Here is a 19,113-nt window from a genome sequence, read left to right on the forward strand (position 1 = left end):
ATCGACGGTGGTCCCAGGCCAGGCCATTATACCCTGGGACGGTGGTTTAAAAGGTTTTAAGTATCCAAAGGCTTATAATACCCGGTCGAAGCCGCCTCGACCAGGAAGATTCGCTATGGACTAATCTTCTTGAATTTATGGACCTGCCCGATAATGTTCCCGCCTTCCTTTTACCTTAATTCTAACCCACAGCCGCTCATTCCGTTCCGCCGCGAATGCCAACGGCATTTTTCCATTTCCCACTCGTCCCGACCCTCCAGCCACGCCGCCCTTTTTCATTTCCGTTTCGCATTAAGTCCCCCCGCCGACGAACAATAGAATTTAACCTGACCACCATTATCGATCTTGAATAATAACTCGAGTACAGTTGCATCGAGGTCCTGGGCGAAACGCCGACTACTTGGGCTTCCTTTCCCCCAATTTTCCCCTGTCCTTCCACCCTAGGCATATCTCCTTCCTCCGCGTTCTTTATTATTTACTTCCGCGTCTAAACCTTGTCGTTATTTCAGCCCTGCATCCCCGTATATCTCGACAATCCCACCATCTTAACGTTCTTCTATCTCGGCATGTATCTCGTCTCCCAGATCCTGTCCATTCTTTCCAGCCACGGTCCCTGCTGCTTGCCACTGGCCATCGCCATATTGCCATCCTTTCCCTCTTCAATCTTTCCGCTTCTTCCTCCTCCGTGTCGCATTTCGCGGAGATCTTTCCCCGTGATTCTCGCGAAGGAGTGGCAGCGGGCGGGTCTCGGTGACTCCCGGCGCTCACTGTTCCGCGAACGCGCTGAGTAATCTGTATTATGGATTCCCAGGAATGCTCTGTATCTCGCCCGACGCTATACGTGCTCGCGGCGAGAGCACAGGGAACAGGGCGGCGCGCAGGAATCGAACCGCGACGATTGGATTCGCTCGGCGATTTCAGCCCCCGCGAAACGAAATCCGCGAGCCGCGAGAATTTTTCTCTGAACCGATCGAAAATCACGCATACATTGTGCGATCCGCGGCCCCAGGCCGCCTGGGTACCTTCTCGCCAATTCGCGGCAATTTCCCCGCGCGATTTGCCATTCGATTTCCGGCCGCCTTTTTTCCCTGCCCCTCCCCCGTCGGAGGACGATCGTTTTCGGAGGATCTTCCGCTCTAATCCGCCACCGCGATCGATAAATCCCGGACAGCGGCCATTTATATTTATGGGGGATACGGATGGCGAGCCGTAACATTATTCAGCCTGGGGAAGGCCGGAGCGAGCGCGCGGGACGGACAACGCGGCTCGTTAAAAATTGAATCTATTTGCGCGGCGGAGCTTGAAATTCAAATTCGAGCGAGGAATACCCGCGCTGCTCGGACCTCCCAGCCTATAATCGATACATATATATATATATATATATATTTCGATGGTCGCCAGCCAAGCGGCAATCGGCGTGTTCGCCCGTCAGGAGATCGGAAAAAAGGGTCCCAGAGAGAGAAAAAAGGAAACGTTGCATCGAGTTGCATTTAGCGCGATTAAAAATTGCAATCGGCATTCAGCGTGGCCCCTCTTCTCTCGTTTATTGATTCTTTGCTCGATAGATAGAAGGTGAAAAGAGATACACTTAATTCGAGCTCTCGAAACAAACCGCGTGCGTTCACCGAGGCAGATCGAATGAATGCGGTGATTTCGATTAAAACTATTCTTGGCTCGATTAATGTAAGGAAAGAAGAGCTTCTTGCTCGTCGAGCTTCGTATCAAACTTCACTCCTGTGTTTCCCAAAATTTATCTCAGCTTCTCTCTCCTTGAAAGAAATAACACGAAAGATGCCAGACGTACCTACTTCTCCTGCAACTGGTGAGAGAAAGAGTCTTGATGTTCCAAGGTTTTCACAGTGATGAGGAGGAGCTCGAGGATTTTCGGCGCCGAATAATACCGCCCCCGAGGGTGAGATGTTTTTCAAGTGCAGAGGTATTACCGTCCGGTTGACATATTCGCCCGCGCACCGTTTCATTATTTTTAATTCTAGCGCTGATTACGCTAGGAATACTTAAACAGTGCACGGTATTTTTTAATTACGGCTGATGCACCGCAGCAGCCGAGCCAGCCGGCGTTTCATCGATCGCCTCCCAGCAGCCGCATCCTGGAATATTGCAGAACCTTGAAGAAACCGCGAAAATTCTCACCGCGCACCGCTCTGGAACCGACTTCGGCCAGGGGCGGAGATTAATTTTCCCTGAATCTGTCCAAAGTAGTCAGTCGTATCCTGGCGTTTTGATCGGCTCCTTGAGGGAGCCCTCCGAGAGCCTCACCTTTACCTCTGTAGGGCGGCGTGATATTGACGACTGTTCCGAAGTAAAATTTCGGAAGGATATAAATAACCAAGCAAAGCTGGGTTTAGTATCAAGACCATACACAAACTTCGGGGTTCCAGCGCACATGATAGATTTATAGGGAGTGCTTAGCGGGCTATACCCTTTAATCCCTTCTCCACAGCTATCCCAGGCTCTCTATACCATAGCGTTAATATCAGAACAATACTTTCTAGTGCACCAATACCTCCAAACACGAATCAAATAAAGAAGCACTGAATTCCCCGATAGACACAAAGCCAGCACAAAGAACAGCGGCAGATTCGTATCAAACGAACAATCTACTACCATACTATGGAACTACAATCACCGCTCTACGTTCCCTAAGCGAGCGTAGCAAATATCGTAACTTCTCGAGGCTAGGGTCGCCCAAGATCTTCCCCGAAGTCGATCCCGAAGCGACTCGAGAGGCAGCGAGATTAATTTCGCAAGGATCTGTCCGGCACAGCCAGATATCCCGGTTGCATCCTGATCGCTGCCTCAATGGGGAGACTCCGCGCGGTTTATCTTCGCCTCGGAAGGACACCGCGACGTTGACAATTAATCGCGAGCCTCGAACAATGGAAAGTAACCCGACGGTTTAATCTGCGCCGCGAATGAATTAATCGGGAGGGAGAGGGGGTGTGTGCGGGGGGACAGGCAGCCGCTGGATCCGCTTCCGGTTGCTAGGCGACAACTTGGAGACCGGTCTCGTGAACGCCGTAGCACCCTGGCTCGGCCTGGTGGACGTCTAAGGGGTTTCTCCTCTAATTCTAAGCCGGCTAATCTGAACGGCACTTCTGACTTGTCCCTGGTGATTAAACGTTCCTCCACGTGTTTCCCGGCGGCGCGTTTTTGCCGAGGCCCCCGGTTGGCCTCAATCGATCACCCCCATTCCTAACGCGAGAAAAACCTGAAGAATGAATATCCTGGTGACGTGGTACCGGCGTTCACGATATCTGCCAGTGGTCCCTCAAAAACCTCGCAGCCTGACCTTTCAGCCTGGCTGTCCTCTGTAAATCTGTGGTTACTTTTTTCGGTGACGACGACGGGGTGGAATATAGTGTTTCAGCAGCTGGGCTCGCGATAGGGGTACGAATCCTTTCCCGTTTCTCAGATTGTAATTCTCTGGTGTCTCACCCCGAGGTTGTCAGGGGAAGTTGCACAGAAGAACTCGTATCCTTTCGTGGGATCTGTGGAAGCCTCCCTTGATAGTTTCTAATTGTATCTTCCTGGAGGTTGGCGCCACAATTAGCGCGGCGATACTGAGAATAACCATCGAGATTACTGCCAGCAATAATCCCGACTATCGCGTTATTCCCGTTCGCGGCCACCGACCGCTGCGAGCGTGTGATCTTTTCACGGGCTGCGGCGCGAACGTCGATCGACGTGGTAGATCAAAGGGGGGGGGGGGGCGAATCGCGGGTCGACGGAGCCTCGTTAAAAACGCATAACTCCGCGGGAGAGGAAGCCAAGGGGGCGTGAATTTCGTAGGCGACCGGGGAAGGGAGATAGGCGAGGCTGCGAGGAAACGGCGGGCGAAAAAAGCGAGCCGGAAGCCGCGGACCGTGGAGAAGTAGAGGTAGACGTAGAGACTGGGGAGCAGAAGGGAGAGAGAAAGGGAGAATTTGGTCGGCCGCAATTCCACGGGTTACTTCCAGCACATATTTTCAAGTTAATGACAATTATTATCCGGGCTGGACACGAGCCGCTGTCTGGCCGCCGCAGTCCTCCCAGATAATTGCATTATTTATATGGTTCTGGGGCACGGGGGCGAGGCCAGCTCGACCGAGGTCCCTCGTTTCAGAAAACGCCAGCTTTCTCGTCGAAATCACGCGGAACGTTCGCGATTGTACAAAGGTCGTTCGATGGCTTTTGAAACGAACAGTTTTCGAGGGAGGACGGTCGAAATTTTAGTCATGAGCTACTGATTTATTATTCTTTCCTGGCCAGCCGTGAGATGAAATAACATTACCCGATTCTGGGGCGGCTGTTTGCTTAATTCACGCGGGTATCGCGCGAAACCATCGTTGTTTAACCGTTTCCCCGCCACGATGGAAGATAATCCCCGACGTGTGAAATCTCGTTGGTCAACGCTTTTATCGAGTGGAAAGGAAGCTCGCTGCGCCTCGACTGCTCGAGATGAATGGAACTGACTTTCAGATTCTGTGCCGTAACTTCTCTCGCGTTCTACGTACTTCCACGAACTACGCGAGACTTAATTTGGCGTGAACTAATGTGTAAAGACTGTACTCTCCTCTTAGAAGTCAATCAACACCCTGCTAAAGGAACCCGTCGTTTCTGGATACCATGGAAACTTCATCGCCGTGAAATTGTCAACAAGTACGAGGGGCCAATCTCCAGCGAGATCTAATTTCGAAAAGAGCAGAATTCCACCCCGTTTATGAGAGCTTTCGCGGCGGCGAATATTTCGCCGAGAGTGTATCTGGCCAGCGATTACGGCAAACAATTATGTGGCCGGATCGCGTGGCCCCTTTTCATTAAACACTTCGCAGACAATGTGCAGAGGCATCGACTCCGTCCACCCGGTGTAATGTAACCTAATTAAGCCAACAATAGATAACCGAACCGGGGCCGGGGGGTGGAGAACGCGCGCGCACGATTCCAATGGATATATCCCGAAGGAGAAGATAAGACCTTTGAAATATCGACAGCGCGGCTGAAGGGTGTATAGAGGTCGGGACAGAGAGATAATCCCCCGGAGAGGTTCCTGCCACGAAGCTTAACCAGTCAGGGATAATCACCGTAAGGCACCTCTATATCCACGTAAAACGGTATCGACGTCGACGATCGTCTCGAATTTCAACGAGGCCGCAATAAAGATTCGTCAGACGCTTACCCGGGAGTCCTCGATGAGAGCGAGTTCACCGGCTTTTCCCTTTTTCCTCCCTCCGTTTCCGTTTCCTCTTCAGCCCCGGCGAGAGATTAGAATCCGCGGACCGAGCGGGGGGGAAATTTCTCTGTGGTCTCGTGGCCTCGAAAATTCAAGTCACACCGGTGCGACGATCGAAGTGGGACCATTTTTCTTGCGCGAGGAAAGGAGAACGTAGTCCGTAGATGTGCATTCCGTATGAAGAAGCTAGATGAGATTGATCTACGCTTGAAACTAGTCTGACCAATGCAGCTGAATGTCAAGAACGAAGGAAATAGAGTGTTGCATAAATAAAATCATTACCTGCCCAGTTTGCGAGAACCGGCTAAAAGCATCGCACAGATTCGTCCCGTTACACGAACGGTGAATTCGTTCCGCGGTTATTCCAGACCACAGCTGGCGCGGGAAAATCATATTTATTAGAATGAACACGGTGACGGTGGCCGAGAGTCGCTTTTCCCCCCGTCGATCTACCGACTTTATTACCGACAACCGGTACCGCTAAACACGTGCCGAAAATCGATAAGCACGGTGATAAGCGGGCCGCGGGCTCGTTTGCATATCTGCATTACGGCACGGTAACGCGTCCGCTCGCGGCCCGAGCCTTTATGGATAGATTAATCCTCGGCTTAACGACACTTTCCCAGATTTCAGCTTTTAAATCTACGACCCCCCGGTTTCCTTCTCGCCCTCCTCGTCCACCCTCCCTCGTCCTCGGCCGCCCTCCCCCTCCAGCCACTGTCGAGGGAGCTTTACGCTTTAAAATGTCGCCTGCGCTGAAAGTTATGGGAAACGTGGCGCGCTGCGTCGGATCATCCTTCTAACACGCGAAATTTTGACACGTCGGCAAGCGGCAGGCTGCGAGGGGGCGGAGTGGACAGGGCGTTCGCACTGTAATTTACAGATTTGTAGCCATGGGGCGTATTTGAAATCCTGCTTTCCGCCGGCATTATCGTCGACGGTAATTACGGCTTCTCGATGAATCGGTAATTCGCAGCGGCGGCTCTCAATCCGAGATCCAGTTATTAGTGGCCCTTTGAAACGCCGTATAACTAATTACCGGGGATCGAATTAAATTTTTATTTTGCGCGGGCACAGGCAGACGGGTCGAGACCCGGCATTGAGAAGTATCGATAAGCAGCTGATTATGGGGATCGCGTTACCCCGCCTTCGTTTCAGAATATCAGATCCGACGAGCTTCCGCGATGTCTACATTCTGTCAAAAAAGTACCGGGAATCGATCATTTAAAAAGCTCGCTTAAAGGGATTGTTGAAATTCTTTTTGTCGCTAAGTTGGCACAACTCTCCTCTATACTCGCGCGGAGTTTGAGCGTCACTTGTCATTTAGTTTGTTTACAGTGCGCCATTGCGTCAGTTCGTCTCAAGTGTGTTTTGCTATGTTTACAATGGATAAAGGCTAGTTACGTAAGGCTTACGGTGAATCGACTTTATCAAAAACACGCGCGTATGAGTGGTGCAGTGCATTTAAAAGCGGTCGAGATGTGATGGAAGATTTGCCTCGCTCTGGTCGGCCACCAACGTCTTCAACTGAACTTCGCATCGCTAAAGTAAAGGAAATTGTGGCTGGAAATCGTCGTTTAAGTCTGAGAGAGATAGCCACCGAATTTTCTGTGTCTCACGAATCGATTCGTACCATTTTAAACGATTGTTTTTGGCCCTTTTCTTCAATTCTTCAGTCTCATTGATTATGTCATAGAGCTGGGTGCTCACGCTCCCAGCGTTAGTTGACTGCGTATTGTTTTCTAATAACCTGACTCGATCATCCAGCTTACTGGCTGCATTTTTGACTTGCTGCAATTCCGACGAAAGCTTACCAAGCAGAATTTCGCTAAGTTTTGTGAATTCGACTTCGATCGCGTCAGAAACAATTTTCTGAATTGCCATATGTTGAGTAGCGTCCGTTGGCGAGTTTATGAAAGCATCGGATAGTGAACTCGCGAAGTTCCCTTCTGACAAACCCAAGAAATCAGAACAGCAATCTAGCAATTTACCAAGGCACCAAGGATGCTTAGATCGAGCGAGACAGGTTTTGCTTGGATGAGAGATGATATCACACCCAGGGCAAGTCAGTGGATGCACGACTAGACTCCCACAGCCAGAACATACAGACTTTGGCGGCATCTTCCACAAAGTTTGGGTAATAAATATGCCTACGCAAGAATGTCAATGGCCTTATGATTACACGCACCGTAACAACACCCAAATATATCCTAACCTTTGCAATTAGAAATTTCGCAGAATCGGGCTAAATAGGCCAGACGCAACACCGCGCTACAAGAATATTAGCACAGATGTAGCCGCACTGAACAATAAAATGTTGAACACTACACGCGACGTTACCCGGCTCCGAATACTGCACTTACAGTGAAACCTCCGTGCAATCAAAATGATGCGTGACTGCCTGCTTACTTATCGATGGTAGTAACAAAGCGTAATATCCGTTTTAGCATCGCAACGAAATGAATTCTCCACTTTCAACGTCCACGATAAAAAACAGTCCCTGGCAGCGTCCTCCGTTCCCTTCGACAAGTGTCACACGCTCGCAAAGTTCACAGAGGCTATCGAGGCCGTCAAGATCCCGTCCGATATCAATGACAGCGACGCGACGTTTGATCCTTTTCCTTGGGCGGAACCGCGACGCTGTCTTGCCAATAAAAATCGCCAAACAATTGCTGCCGGGCGGGACGACGCGTCGTATTTCATGCATCGTTCGATTCCGCCGGCCAGAGGAATTTATTAAATCGCCGAATTTATATCCTACCGACGAATTTTTCAAGCAGCTCGTAAGATTACATTTTCACCGCCGTGGAAAATTGATTTGGGCGAAGGGCAGAGATGGGGTGGCCGCTTTAAACAGAGTGGCCTGTGCTAGGCGTGTCGATAAAGAAGGCATTTAAACGCGTCGAATAAATCGTGCCCGGGCCGATAAATCTTCGGGACGTCAGCCTGGTCGATCACACCCTCTCCTGCCCCCCTCCTCAACTACCGCGTTCACCCCTCCTGTCTCACCGCCAAGACCGGCCGCTACCTTTTCCCACATCCCGCGAATATATTCTGTTCCTCGGCCTCCTTCCCACCCATTCTTTTTTCTCTTATTCCCGTCGACCGTGAAATTGCTTGTCCTACACCGCTCTCCAGCGCGCCCCTCTCGCGGCCTTTCGCCGGCCCCCTTTTCTTCGCGTTGCCGCCGGTCTTTTAAATCATCCCCGAAGCCGAGACGCGCGCAAGAGAGCCGGGGACAGGGCGCGTAATTAAAAGTTCTCGTTTACTCAACAGCTCGCGGAGACTCGCTAGAGAGGCAGGTTGCCGTCCGTGGGGGGAGGGCCGGAATATAAATTTCGTATTAATAAATTTATGAGAGGTCGCGATGATTTGTGCGACTCTCGAAGTTCCGGCGGCACAATGGGACGGCTTCTTATTTAAATTTCTCGGCTGGCTCGGCGCCGCGGCCGCGAGCAGCGTTCCCGGCTGTCGGGGATTCAATTACGGTGTTTTAAATTGTGGACTTACGGGGTGGAAATTATCGAGATGCGCGCGGCTGTTTACTTCGCGAGAAACGTCGGAAACGCGAGACCAGTCGCCGGCTCTTGGTGACCCGTACGACTTACTTCCTTCGAGCGCCGTTCAGACACTTCAATTACACTTCAGCCACAGTTGGCAATTAGGGAAGCCTGTCGAATGCTTGTCGACCGCTTCCAGCGGGAAGACGAGGGCCGACGGAGGCTCGGCGCGCACCCCCGCACCCTGGAACTGGCCAGCGGAAGACAGAAAGATTCATGGTGCCGTCCCGTATGCAATTCCAGAACTTGTTAGCGCGAAGATCGCCAGGCGGAATGGCTCTGTCTTTCCGCTGGCAGTGGGCCTCCAGAGGATCCAGCCAATCAGGATCTTTATAATTAAGTTTTCCGTCTAATCTTCGCGATGGCCGATTAACCGGGCATCGCGTGGAACGCCCGGAACGCGCCGCGCCCATAAACATGGCAATAGTACAATTTCTGGAATTAAGCCCGGCTGACCGAGGCGCCGCGCAGGAGGCGAGGCAACGCTGATGGAACCAGCAAATCTCCCAGGGATTTCCGACAAGGATCAGGGACCGCTCGCCTGTTTCCCTGTTCTTCCATCCGACGTTTCCTTTTCTTTGCATTCGGCCTTTATCCGCGTGTCCGCCGCTCCCCCGTTCCGATACGTCTTCGTTTTTCGAGAGGGAATCCGTCCTCTGGGAAGCGCCGAGGGGGTATTTTCGATAATCGCGCCGGCCCCTTCCGTCCTTCGAGATCGGTGTCGTCCCACGGAATTACTTCTGCCTCACCTGTTTCCGCAACTTCGAATCATCCTTCCTTTATACCCGGAATTACGCCGGTAGAGCCGGCTGACGAAGTTTGCGGTAATAGCAACGGCGATCATCCATCCTCCTCGGACGTCGTTCAGCGCAGCTTCGACGGTACCGCGGATGCTGGCGCCGGCACCTTCTCATCGTCGGTCTCCAAGGAGCTCACTGTCCCCGATTCGGAAATAATACCGTAGAACGCGATATTACAGCGCTCCGATATCAATAACAGGGCTTCCAAATGTTTTCGACGAGCGAGGAGGGCCACTCGACGCGATTCGTGCCGATAGGAGGCCCGTTGCCGGTGCAAATCCTCGATGTTACACTCACGAGCGACATCCAGGGCCCCCCCGCTTTGTTTCAACCCCCCACTTGATGCATTGTTCGATAAATAATAGATGGCTCCGCATGAAACGGGTCAATGGTTTTTCGTGCAAACTCTCGAATCGCGTTGGCCCCGACGGAATGAAATTAGCGGGATGCTTTCGAGGCGAGCGATCCGCTGCGTGGCCACTTAATAAGCGGCAACGGGATTCAAATCGGTCTTTCGCGCCGTGATTGAATTATGTGTCGCGCGAAATTCAGAGCCCCGGCCTCCTTTGTCCCCTCGGCGGCAAAGAACCAACGGGAAATTAATTCATTATTCAAACGGGGATCACGGAGAACGTGGCTGGCTGGACGGCCTGGAATTACGCCCAGTCCGAGGAATTTTTCATGCGGCCCTTAACCCGAGCGCCAGCAGCGAAACTGATTCAAACGCCGGCCGAAAGAAACGCGGAGGGCGAGAAGGAGGATCCGTGATGCTTCAAGTGTGACCAACGGCGCCGGGCTACTGTACGCTACGTCGAAGAAGTGTTTACGTTCTTGGAGCTAAAGGGGTTGAGTTAAAGGATTACGTCAGGCTCCGTTCGCGTTAGGCTTAATTGGCCTCGCGGATCGTCACACCTGCTTCGCCTGGGACAAGCGACGGACCTCGTAAATTCAAAAGACTAACTAATGCTGGACAGTGCCGTGCTGCTTTTTGCCCTCTTCTCCCCGGCAGATCCACTTTTCCTGTCCACCTATGTAATTCCTTCAACTCCGCTACAAAACCCCGAAACTACGCGAGTAATCTGGATGAACGAACATGTCGGATCCTGTACATGTCGCGGGTGAAACGGCGTAAGAAATGTCGCCTGTGCTTCAGCTGCAGGTGTAAACGGCGCAAGTAGAAGGGATTCTTACTGCCAGGGTTACTGCGAGTGCTAACGATTGTCGAACAACAGGATGACAGAGCCAGTGTATCCACTCGTCTCCCCGTGGAGCAAGGTGTTTATCGTTCTCAGGTACCTCTTTTTGCGGGAACGGGGAGGAAGCAGTCTGATAACACGACCCATTCCTCGAGACAATTCGATCGAGCTTAAATGCTGTGTGCAGCGAGTGAAAACAAACCCGGGGAATCCTTCGATTGCGAGCACAAAGGACGCTGCGCACATGTACCCCGTAATCGAATACCACGGGGATAGAGCTCGACCCAAAACCAACTTAAGTCTAATCGATGTCTTCCATCGGGATCGCTTCTTCGCTTCAATCGGAGACAGACCTGCTCCGTGACTTCATTACCCCTGCGAACGCAAAATTCGCAACTTCGCGAGAAACCACGTACGAGCATGAATTGTGAAGAAAGCCTGAATAAAACGATTTCTTCCTCTGAAGGGGGGGATTTCCGTGGAACAGCCGATGAAATTTATGATTTTTTTTTTTAAAACTATTGTTTATATTGCATTGAACTCTTTTGAGATATAACGAGGCATCTTTAAACTTGTCGAATTTTTTTTAACTTTTGAACGATAATTGTACATTCTTAATACTCATACAATCATAGCCTAATAGTCTTTTTCTAGAAACGTAAATTTCGATATGTTGAAATTTGTGTTTGAAAAAATAGTTGTAGATAAGAGCGATTTCTTTGGTTGTCAAAGTTCTCCAACATTTTTAAATTTTATTATTGAGGTCTAAAAATTCACAGAAATATTGGCACAGATGTACCTCGTGTGACCATGAAGGGTTAAAGCAGGGACTACTCTTCTCGTGCTCCATGAAATTACATCAATTAAACATCACGCTCCGTTCTATTCTATTCTATTCCTGACGGACCAGCCAGCGTGATAAATACCGATACTAATTCCGCGTAAGTGGGTCATGGAAATTGAATTCGAGCTCCGCTCGAATTTCAAAGTCCGCGAGGGAAGATCTGTTCGCTGGATTAAAAATTGCCTCTGGGCGAGCGAGACCCGATGCTCTTCATCGGTTAGAATATTTCCAAGAGCACCGGAGAAGAAGAGGGACGCCCGTAATCATCCGCGGGGACATTGAATTTTTAATTCGACCCAGAGGAAGTTGCCAGGAACGAGTCGTTTATCGTTCTCGCGGCGGAAAGTTTCGACGTTGCTGGCCGCTCGGTCGGCGGATCGTCTGGTAGACGGCATTGTGAGGAGTTCCTCGTCAAAACGCCGCTTGATTTCCACGAAGATTAATAATCCACGAGCGGAATGACTGCCGAAGCCCTTCGTGGAAGCGGGCGAGGCGGCCGGGGTGGCTGGAAAAGGAAGTTTGTCCGAACTTTATTATAAAACTAATATTTTCCAAGTTCTATGAGGTATTACGATAGTTTTCTGAAAGGGCCTGCCAGCCGAGCGGCAAGGCGGAATGGTTCGCGGGGCGAAACTTCAATATTCGGCGACCATAACGACACCGGCTGATATATTATTTCCTATAACCTTCTTCGTTCCTTACGGCTTTGTCTGGCCTCTCGGTACGGGAGTAAGAAGATCGGAAAAGAAACTTGATTAAGAATTCCGGTTCCACCCTCTGCCTCCCTCCCCACGCGACTCTTTTCTTCCTCGGGACTGTCGTTCACTTTCTTGGCGGAACGAATCGTCGTTGTACGTGCGAAGCCGGGGATCCCTTGATTCCCGGCTTAATAATTAAATCGCCGTTGGCCCGGGGAACGTCGCCCGGCCTCATGACATCGGGAATTTCGCGGAATCGATTCCGGGCAGAATCGAACGATATTATTAATAGCATCGATCACGGAGGAAAAGGTAAAAAGGGGAAAAAATGGCGGGGCCATTGGTGGCGTCTCCGCGGAACGGGGAGCGGCGAAAACTGCACGAAAAGAGGATTTAACCGTGGGGGAGGCGGCGGGGTGGAGAATCTTATTAGAAGTCTGATTTACGAGCCGGTGTAATTTAAAACTATTTATGAAGCGTTACCGCGATACCGACGGGCATTACATCGACAGCGGGGCTCGTAAAATAGCCAGAAATGAAAATTGAAGATCTACTTTCCGCTCTAGCCAGGGAGCTTCCATTGTCTCGCCGCCCCAAAGACTCAAACTAATTTTCTTTCCCCTCGTCCCACCCGCCGAGCTTCTGTAGTTCGTTGTCCCCTGCCGCTGGTCCTCCCCCGTCCTTCATTTGGCGCTACGGTGCGCAATAAAAAAACGCGATTGTCAAGCACGCTCTGGACTCTAGTCCAAACGAGCCTCAATAATGCGGGGGTGGCTGAACGTCACACGAGGAGCAGTCGTAATAGAGCGACGATTACCTTGTTGGCGGGAAGAAGCTTGATCGATCGTCTCGATAGTGTACGCGTTGATCGTAATTTTTTTCCGCGACGAAAGCTGCCGCGCTGGTAATCGGAGCGCCGCGTGCAGAGCGGAGCTCAGACGCGTGCAGCAAATTGAATTAAACCGATGTTATTTACACTGCGCTCCCCGAGTCGCCTCGATTTACGCGCGACGCGATAAAAGTTATGGTAACGACCGAAATTCCCTTCTAACAGTTGGCACGACAAAAGCTATCGACAAAACCGAATGAGTTAGTGGAGAGGGACAGACTACGCGTGAGAGGGTTTGCGGGAGGGAGACTTTTCCACGCCTTTTCCTACCAGCTCGCCGCAGTGCTCCGCCACTGGGTCCAACTTCCTTCTGCACATTTTCCTGCATCCCTGCAACCTCTGCGAGTGGTCATTCGATATACGTGCCACTCGGAAATGTCGATAGCGAATTTCGCCCGTGGAAATTCGGAGGAACGAGGTGAACCAGGGATAAGTGCAAGCTCGCCTGGCTGGCTGGCTGGCTGGCTGGCGCGCGCGAGCACAAGCGAGGCTCGCTTTCGTACGGGCCGAAGGAAAGCGCGGGGAGGGAAAAGGAGGGGTGCAGAAACGAAGGAAGGACGGCGGAAGATAACAGGCACCGGCGAAGCGAGGGAGAACAAAGGGTGCTTATCGACACCGCAGTTCTTATCCCTAGTAACTCCTTTTATTTTACCCGGTTCCGTTCCACGGTCTTCGGTGGCTAAAGCCTCCGACTCGTACCTTGTATCTGAAAGATAATCAGACCGAGGCGCACTCGAACGCGGACGGCTATTTTGGGGGGCCGCGCCCCGCGTCCCGATTTTTCATCTAAAAGTTATCCGACGAATCCCAGGGAATTTGCGCTCGAGGAGCCGTGGACCGCGCGTCGGTCGTTTTAATCCTCCCCGATCGCGCTAGATTGATTCTCGTTAGGGGCGGAGGGTGGTAGGCGGGTTTCGATCCTCAGCCCCCGGGAGTCGAATTTTCATCACAAAAAGCGACTGTAATTGGAAACCGGGCTTACATCGAGCGGAAAGGGTAAAATCAATATTTAAAGGACTTACCGAGTTTCGATGACGTAATGCGAGATCGGGTTGTTATGAGAATTTGCGCTCGGCGCCCAGGACAGATTCACAGATTTCGATGTGAAGCTTGTTACCAGAGGACGATCCGGCGGATCGGGCACATCTGAAAGCAAATTATCCAAGTTTCAGGACGGTGTCTAAAAGGGTCCCGAAACTCCTGCTCGTTTGTTTTTAATGAGAACCGTGAACGATTCACATGGGACGTCCCCAAAGCATCGCCGTTCGATTAAGCGTTCCAAAATCGTATAACCGCACGTAATCAACGGTGTTTGGAAACCAGAACGTAGTGCACTTTCTGAAAAGGAATAGTTCGAACGACCTATAAAACATATCGGGATTACGTTCAGGTAATTGTACCTCTTTCCAGACGAATACGTTTAAAAGGGTTTTTCTATTTCGATGGTCTTCTACTGTTATTTAGGTTATTACAGTTTCACTGTGGCTTTTAAAAATTACAAGTGGAAGTTAATTAAAGCTTGTTCAAATAGAGTAGGTGGCAGTCAAACTCGAAATTGGACACGCTTTTCAATAAACGTAACGATATTGCGCGAGTTACACGGAGAGCCTCCGGATGTACTAGGCCAGGAAATTGATTGGTGCTTTGAAACAGGTAGGTCGATAGTTCGCCTGGCATAGTAGTTGCTAGGTACTTACTTATATGTATATATATATACCTATATATATATATATATATCCACAGCTGCCTACATTTCATGCCAAAATTCACTTTTTGCCTGCACCATTTCTATTAATCTCTCAATCAAATACGGTAGCAAGTTGAAACAGCATTTTAAAGTGTCAGTTCAAAGTTCAAAGATAATTGGCGAGGGACATCATCGATCTTCCCTCTTTAACCCTCCTCACCAATTAATGCATTTCATAGTGAAGCTCAAAGAGGACGAGCTTCGAAGCAGTGGCAGACAGTAACACCGATCACGCCCTCTAGCTTGGCTACATCGGATAAGAGTCGACCGTTTAATATGCACCGCCATACGACCAGAGAGATATAGCATTTCGCGCACGTTGCATAAGATCATAAATGAGAACAGGGACCTCCAACCCTCCTGGATGGAGTCGCCATCCTTCTCTGACCCCCGTCGCCTTCAGTTGTTCCTCTTGTACACCACCCTATCGGCGTCGTAACATTTTCCACAAAGCTCTCACGACGCGAGGAGAAGCTGGTCGCAGTTAGCACCCAGCAATTAATCGTCCATCGCAGACGCAGCCTGTTGCCGCATTCACTATTTCCTATCCGCGTATAACATATTCCCTCCCACATTTAAGCCCGCGCACCGATTAAAATGCTTCGGTAATTATTTAGCGCAACACGATGGACGTAGGCACTCGGTGCCTCGCGCCAGTAGTATAGGTCAGCCATAGCACGGACGCGTTTCACTTCTGCATGCAGAAAAAAACATTTAGTGGAATTACGACAGTGAAAATAGCTGATAATATTGCCATATGCATTTTTAATAATGGCTATTCGAGTATCCTATCAATGATGGCTGCAATAAATATAATAATAGGCTCAACAGCAGTTACGACTTGCAAAATGCTCGACGAGAAGCGAATAAGAATCGCCGAAAAACGAACGTTTGATTCGTCGAAAGAAGGCTGAATTGCTCGTAGAACTTCCAGATCGGCCTTGGAAGAAGCTGCACTTGAAGCTGAAGGTCTCATGTACGAAGCAGGAATGGCTGATTAACGGTAAGTCAATGAAAATGCATGATATAATAAAATATTTACGTTTCAAAACATTAGACGCGTTTATCTCAAAACCGCATTTCTTAAAACGGTGGGCGAGATTTCTCAAGTTCTACTTTACCAATCGCTTTGAAACTTTATAGCTATCTTTGTTATAACGCTTATTGGGCATTGACGATCCAACATTTTAAAATTTTCGATTATTATACAAAATATAAACAAAAAGGTCACACACTTTTGTCGAAATTTGACCACTATTTTTAAAACATCTGCCATTTTGTCAATTTTCGCAAAAATTTAAATGTTGGATCGTCAATGCCTAGGAAATATATTATAGTTTATAACATTTTTAAGGTTTTTGATACAGTTCATCCGATTTCCCAGAATCCGGTCCACCAGTTGACCACCCCGAAAAAAGGACATTTTAAATGGAGACATTGCACGGCGTACAAATGCTATTTTGTAAATATTTATACGCTTTTCTTATAGTTCATAACATAGTGAACTAAAATACAAAACCTTATATTAATCGATTGTTTACTTTTCTTATTATCGTCGTCTAAAAATCGTCTGCATTCTTGGCCCGTTACTGTGTCCTAACCCCTTAAGAGCAACTTTTCGGTCTACCTCGTCACTCGACCGACTGTGAGATTTTGTTAAGTCATCGAGGGAGGCGCGAAGTGAATCGCTGGCAGTGGATATCCACCCTAATTCGAGCCCCTGGTGTGTATCGGCACCCCAGAGACACCAGAATATCGTGAATCGGAGAAGGAAAGTTGGGCACGCGGCTCGTCGTTGCTCTTCTTCTCGCTGGCCCGCGGGAAATCAATAAAAATGCCATTAAATTATCCGGCCGACACCGGGGCTAGACTTTCTTTCTTGATCACGGCCCGCACCCCTCGCCCCTATCTACTCGGAGACGATACCCCAGCCACTTGACGCTTTCTTGCAATAATCGGGGGCGGTGCACGGCGGAGCGTAGGCGGCCAGCCAGATAAACACCGAGGTTTATTTACGAAGCAGTTAACGTCCCCAAGTTTTTGCCCGTCCATTGATTTCTGCGGCGGCGTGTACACGCCGGCCTCTGGAACAATTAGATCGAATCGGCCGAGAGGGAATGGGTGACTTTCGCCGAAAAAGCGGTCGGGTTTACGCCTCGTTCCCGCCATTAATTTCGCAGGCTGGTTAAACGCAGCCTTACATCGCCGCGCCGCCCGGGATTTCCATCTCTCATTAATAATTCATGTCCGGTCCGCTTTAAAGGGTCAACAGCTGGCGTTTCTTCGGCCCGCGCTGCCAAGACGGACGCGAAACGGCGAGAAGAAAGTCGAAATAAAGCGTGTCGTCGTCGTTTAACGAATCTCCCTTGACGGCAGAGTAATCGTCTGTCGCCGTTGGGAGACGGACGACGGGGATCGAAAAAAAGAAACGATGCGGGCTCGTTTGCGCAATCTTATCGAGCAGGGGCGTGATCGAATCCCCCGAGACTTATTGCTTAGTCTTGCGACCCCGGCCAATCGTGTTTAAACGGATCTCTCAGCTGAACGCGAGCGTAACGTTTCCATGAAGAATTTCTGAAGGGCCCGGATGAATTTTCAACATCTACGTTGGGGGATCTGGGTCGCTCGTATTGTCAACTGATCCTTTACTGGATGAAGCAGCTTGCACGATAGATCGTTAAATTGACGAGACAATGCACGTCTTTGGCGAAGCAACGCGATTCATAAATATCAAGCGAGGGGTGGATTGAATTAAGCTTTGTAAAATGAAGGAAAACCCGGCGAACCCAAGGCGGAATTAATTCAGATTGAAGCTCGTGTAATTGCAAGTGTGCATTGTTTGCGGAGCTTGTGAGCGGAGCTCGTCGAGATCTTTGTCCGCTCAATTTTGCAAGAATTTTTCTCAATTAGAGAGGGAACTACGGTTACCGGTAACACGGGCCGAGATGTGTCCTCTGCACGGGTAATGAGCATCCGCGGATGCTTGATACCGGAAGTTGTATAGGTTACGCTGCACGCTGACGTAAACTGCACGCGAAGGGACGAAGCCCGCGCGCCGTCCTTTACTGTACGCGGAATATAAATTCCAGCGGGGCCGTTTACCGAAATTTATGAGCGTCATTTTAAGAACTGTTCTGCCTTGCTCAACCATATGGCTCCCACGTAAATATCTCTCACTACGCTTTGTCGTTAAAGCTCAGCGTTTAACCATTAACCGTAGGTAGCTGCTTCTTCGCCCTTCTCCCCCGCATCCCCGGAACATCCTCGTATATCCTCGCCTGTCGTCTCTCGCGCAGTCATTCACGTCGCTTTTCCCGCCAGTTACGCGATACCTCGATGACAATTAGGTAATTAAGCGAGCTAATTAGGGAAGTTCGGCGCCCATCGGCGGTGTGCTTCACGTTTCCCAAGGAATCTCTGATTACAATGTAAACACGTCGATATGTACACGCCCGTGCAGGAGTATCTTATTCGATATTGGATCTTAGGAGCATCGATCCTAACCCCGCTGCAGGTATTCCTGCCTCTGTGCTGCGTCCCTTAGCGTTAGTTTTCCTTTCCCTCCAACACACGCGACGGACGTCTCCTCAAGCAAATACTTGATCGGATAAAGTAACGTGCATCTCGAGCGTTCAATCGAGCCTTATTGAAAACGTTACCGTACCATCTGAGTCCTCCCCCGTTACATTCCCCGTTTCCGCATGACATATTCCCGGGAAATTGTTTGCACGTGCCACCCCCGGCGTCCCGCACCGTTCCCCTTAATGTTTACATTTATCTGAGCGCGACAACGCGCAGCATTAGCAGGTGCACTTCTGTCAACATACGCACAATGACTTCGCTGAAAGTCCAACTACAACGTCTTTTAGTGCGATAGTTGGAAAATTATGCAGAATTCCCGCAAGATCGCCTCTCCAATTTCGCCGGCGACGTCCAGCTCGTGAAATTTATCTTCGCCGTAACGCTGACTTAAATAAGACCACGAGATCGCGAGGGTGAGGGCGAAATCACCACAGAAACTACCTTGGCACCGGGATGCAGTGTTCCGAATCGATTCAGAGCTCTCGAAGAAAAATTGAAGGAGAAGTATCATCTCCTATTGGAAGACTCGCGGAGGATAAAGTTTAAGGGATGAACTGCCTCCCATGG

General features: G+C 50.0%; 1 protein-coding gene across 7 annotated transcripts in view; it reads right to left on the bottom strand.

Moving 5' to 3' along the window:
• The window catches only part of LOC143373519 (putative receptor-type tyrosine-protein phosphatase mosPTP-1), a 352,753-nt gene that overhangs the window by 64,277 nt on the left and 269,363 nt on the right, over positions 1-19,113 (bottom strand). For all 7 annotated transcript variants that reach the window (XR_013086479.1, XR_013086478.1, XM_076820871.1 and 4 more), the window contains exon 3: positions 14,240-14,363. Coding sequence is in view for 5 of the 7 variants with exons in the window: in XM_076820871.1 (XP_076676986.1) it covers positions 14,240-14,363 (124 nt within the window). In the remaining 2 variants the exon portion in view is untranslated. The remainder of the gene's footprint in view (positions 1-14,239; positions 14,364-19,113) is intronic.

Source organism: Andrena cerasifolii, chromosome 9 (assembly GCF_050908995.1).
Source record: "Andrena cerasifolii isolate SP2316 chromosome 9, iyAndCera1_principal, whole genome shotgun sequence".
Classification (NCBI taxonomy): domain Eukaryota; kingdom Metazoa; phylum Arthropoda; class Insecta; order Hymenoptera; family Andrenidae; genus Andrena; species Andrena cerasifolii.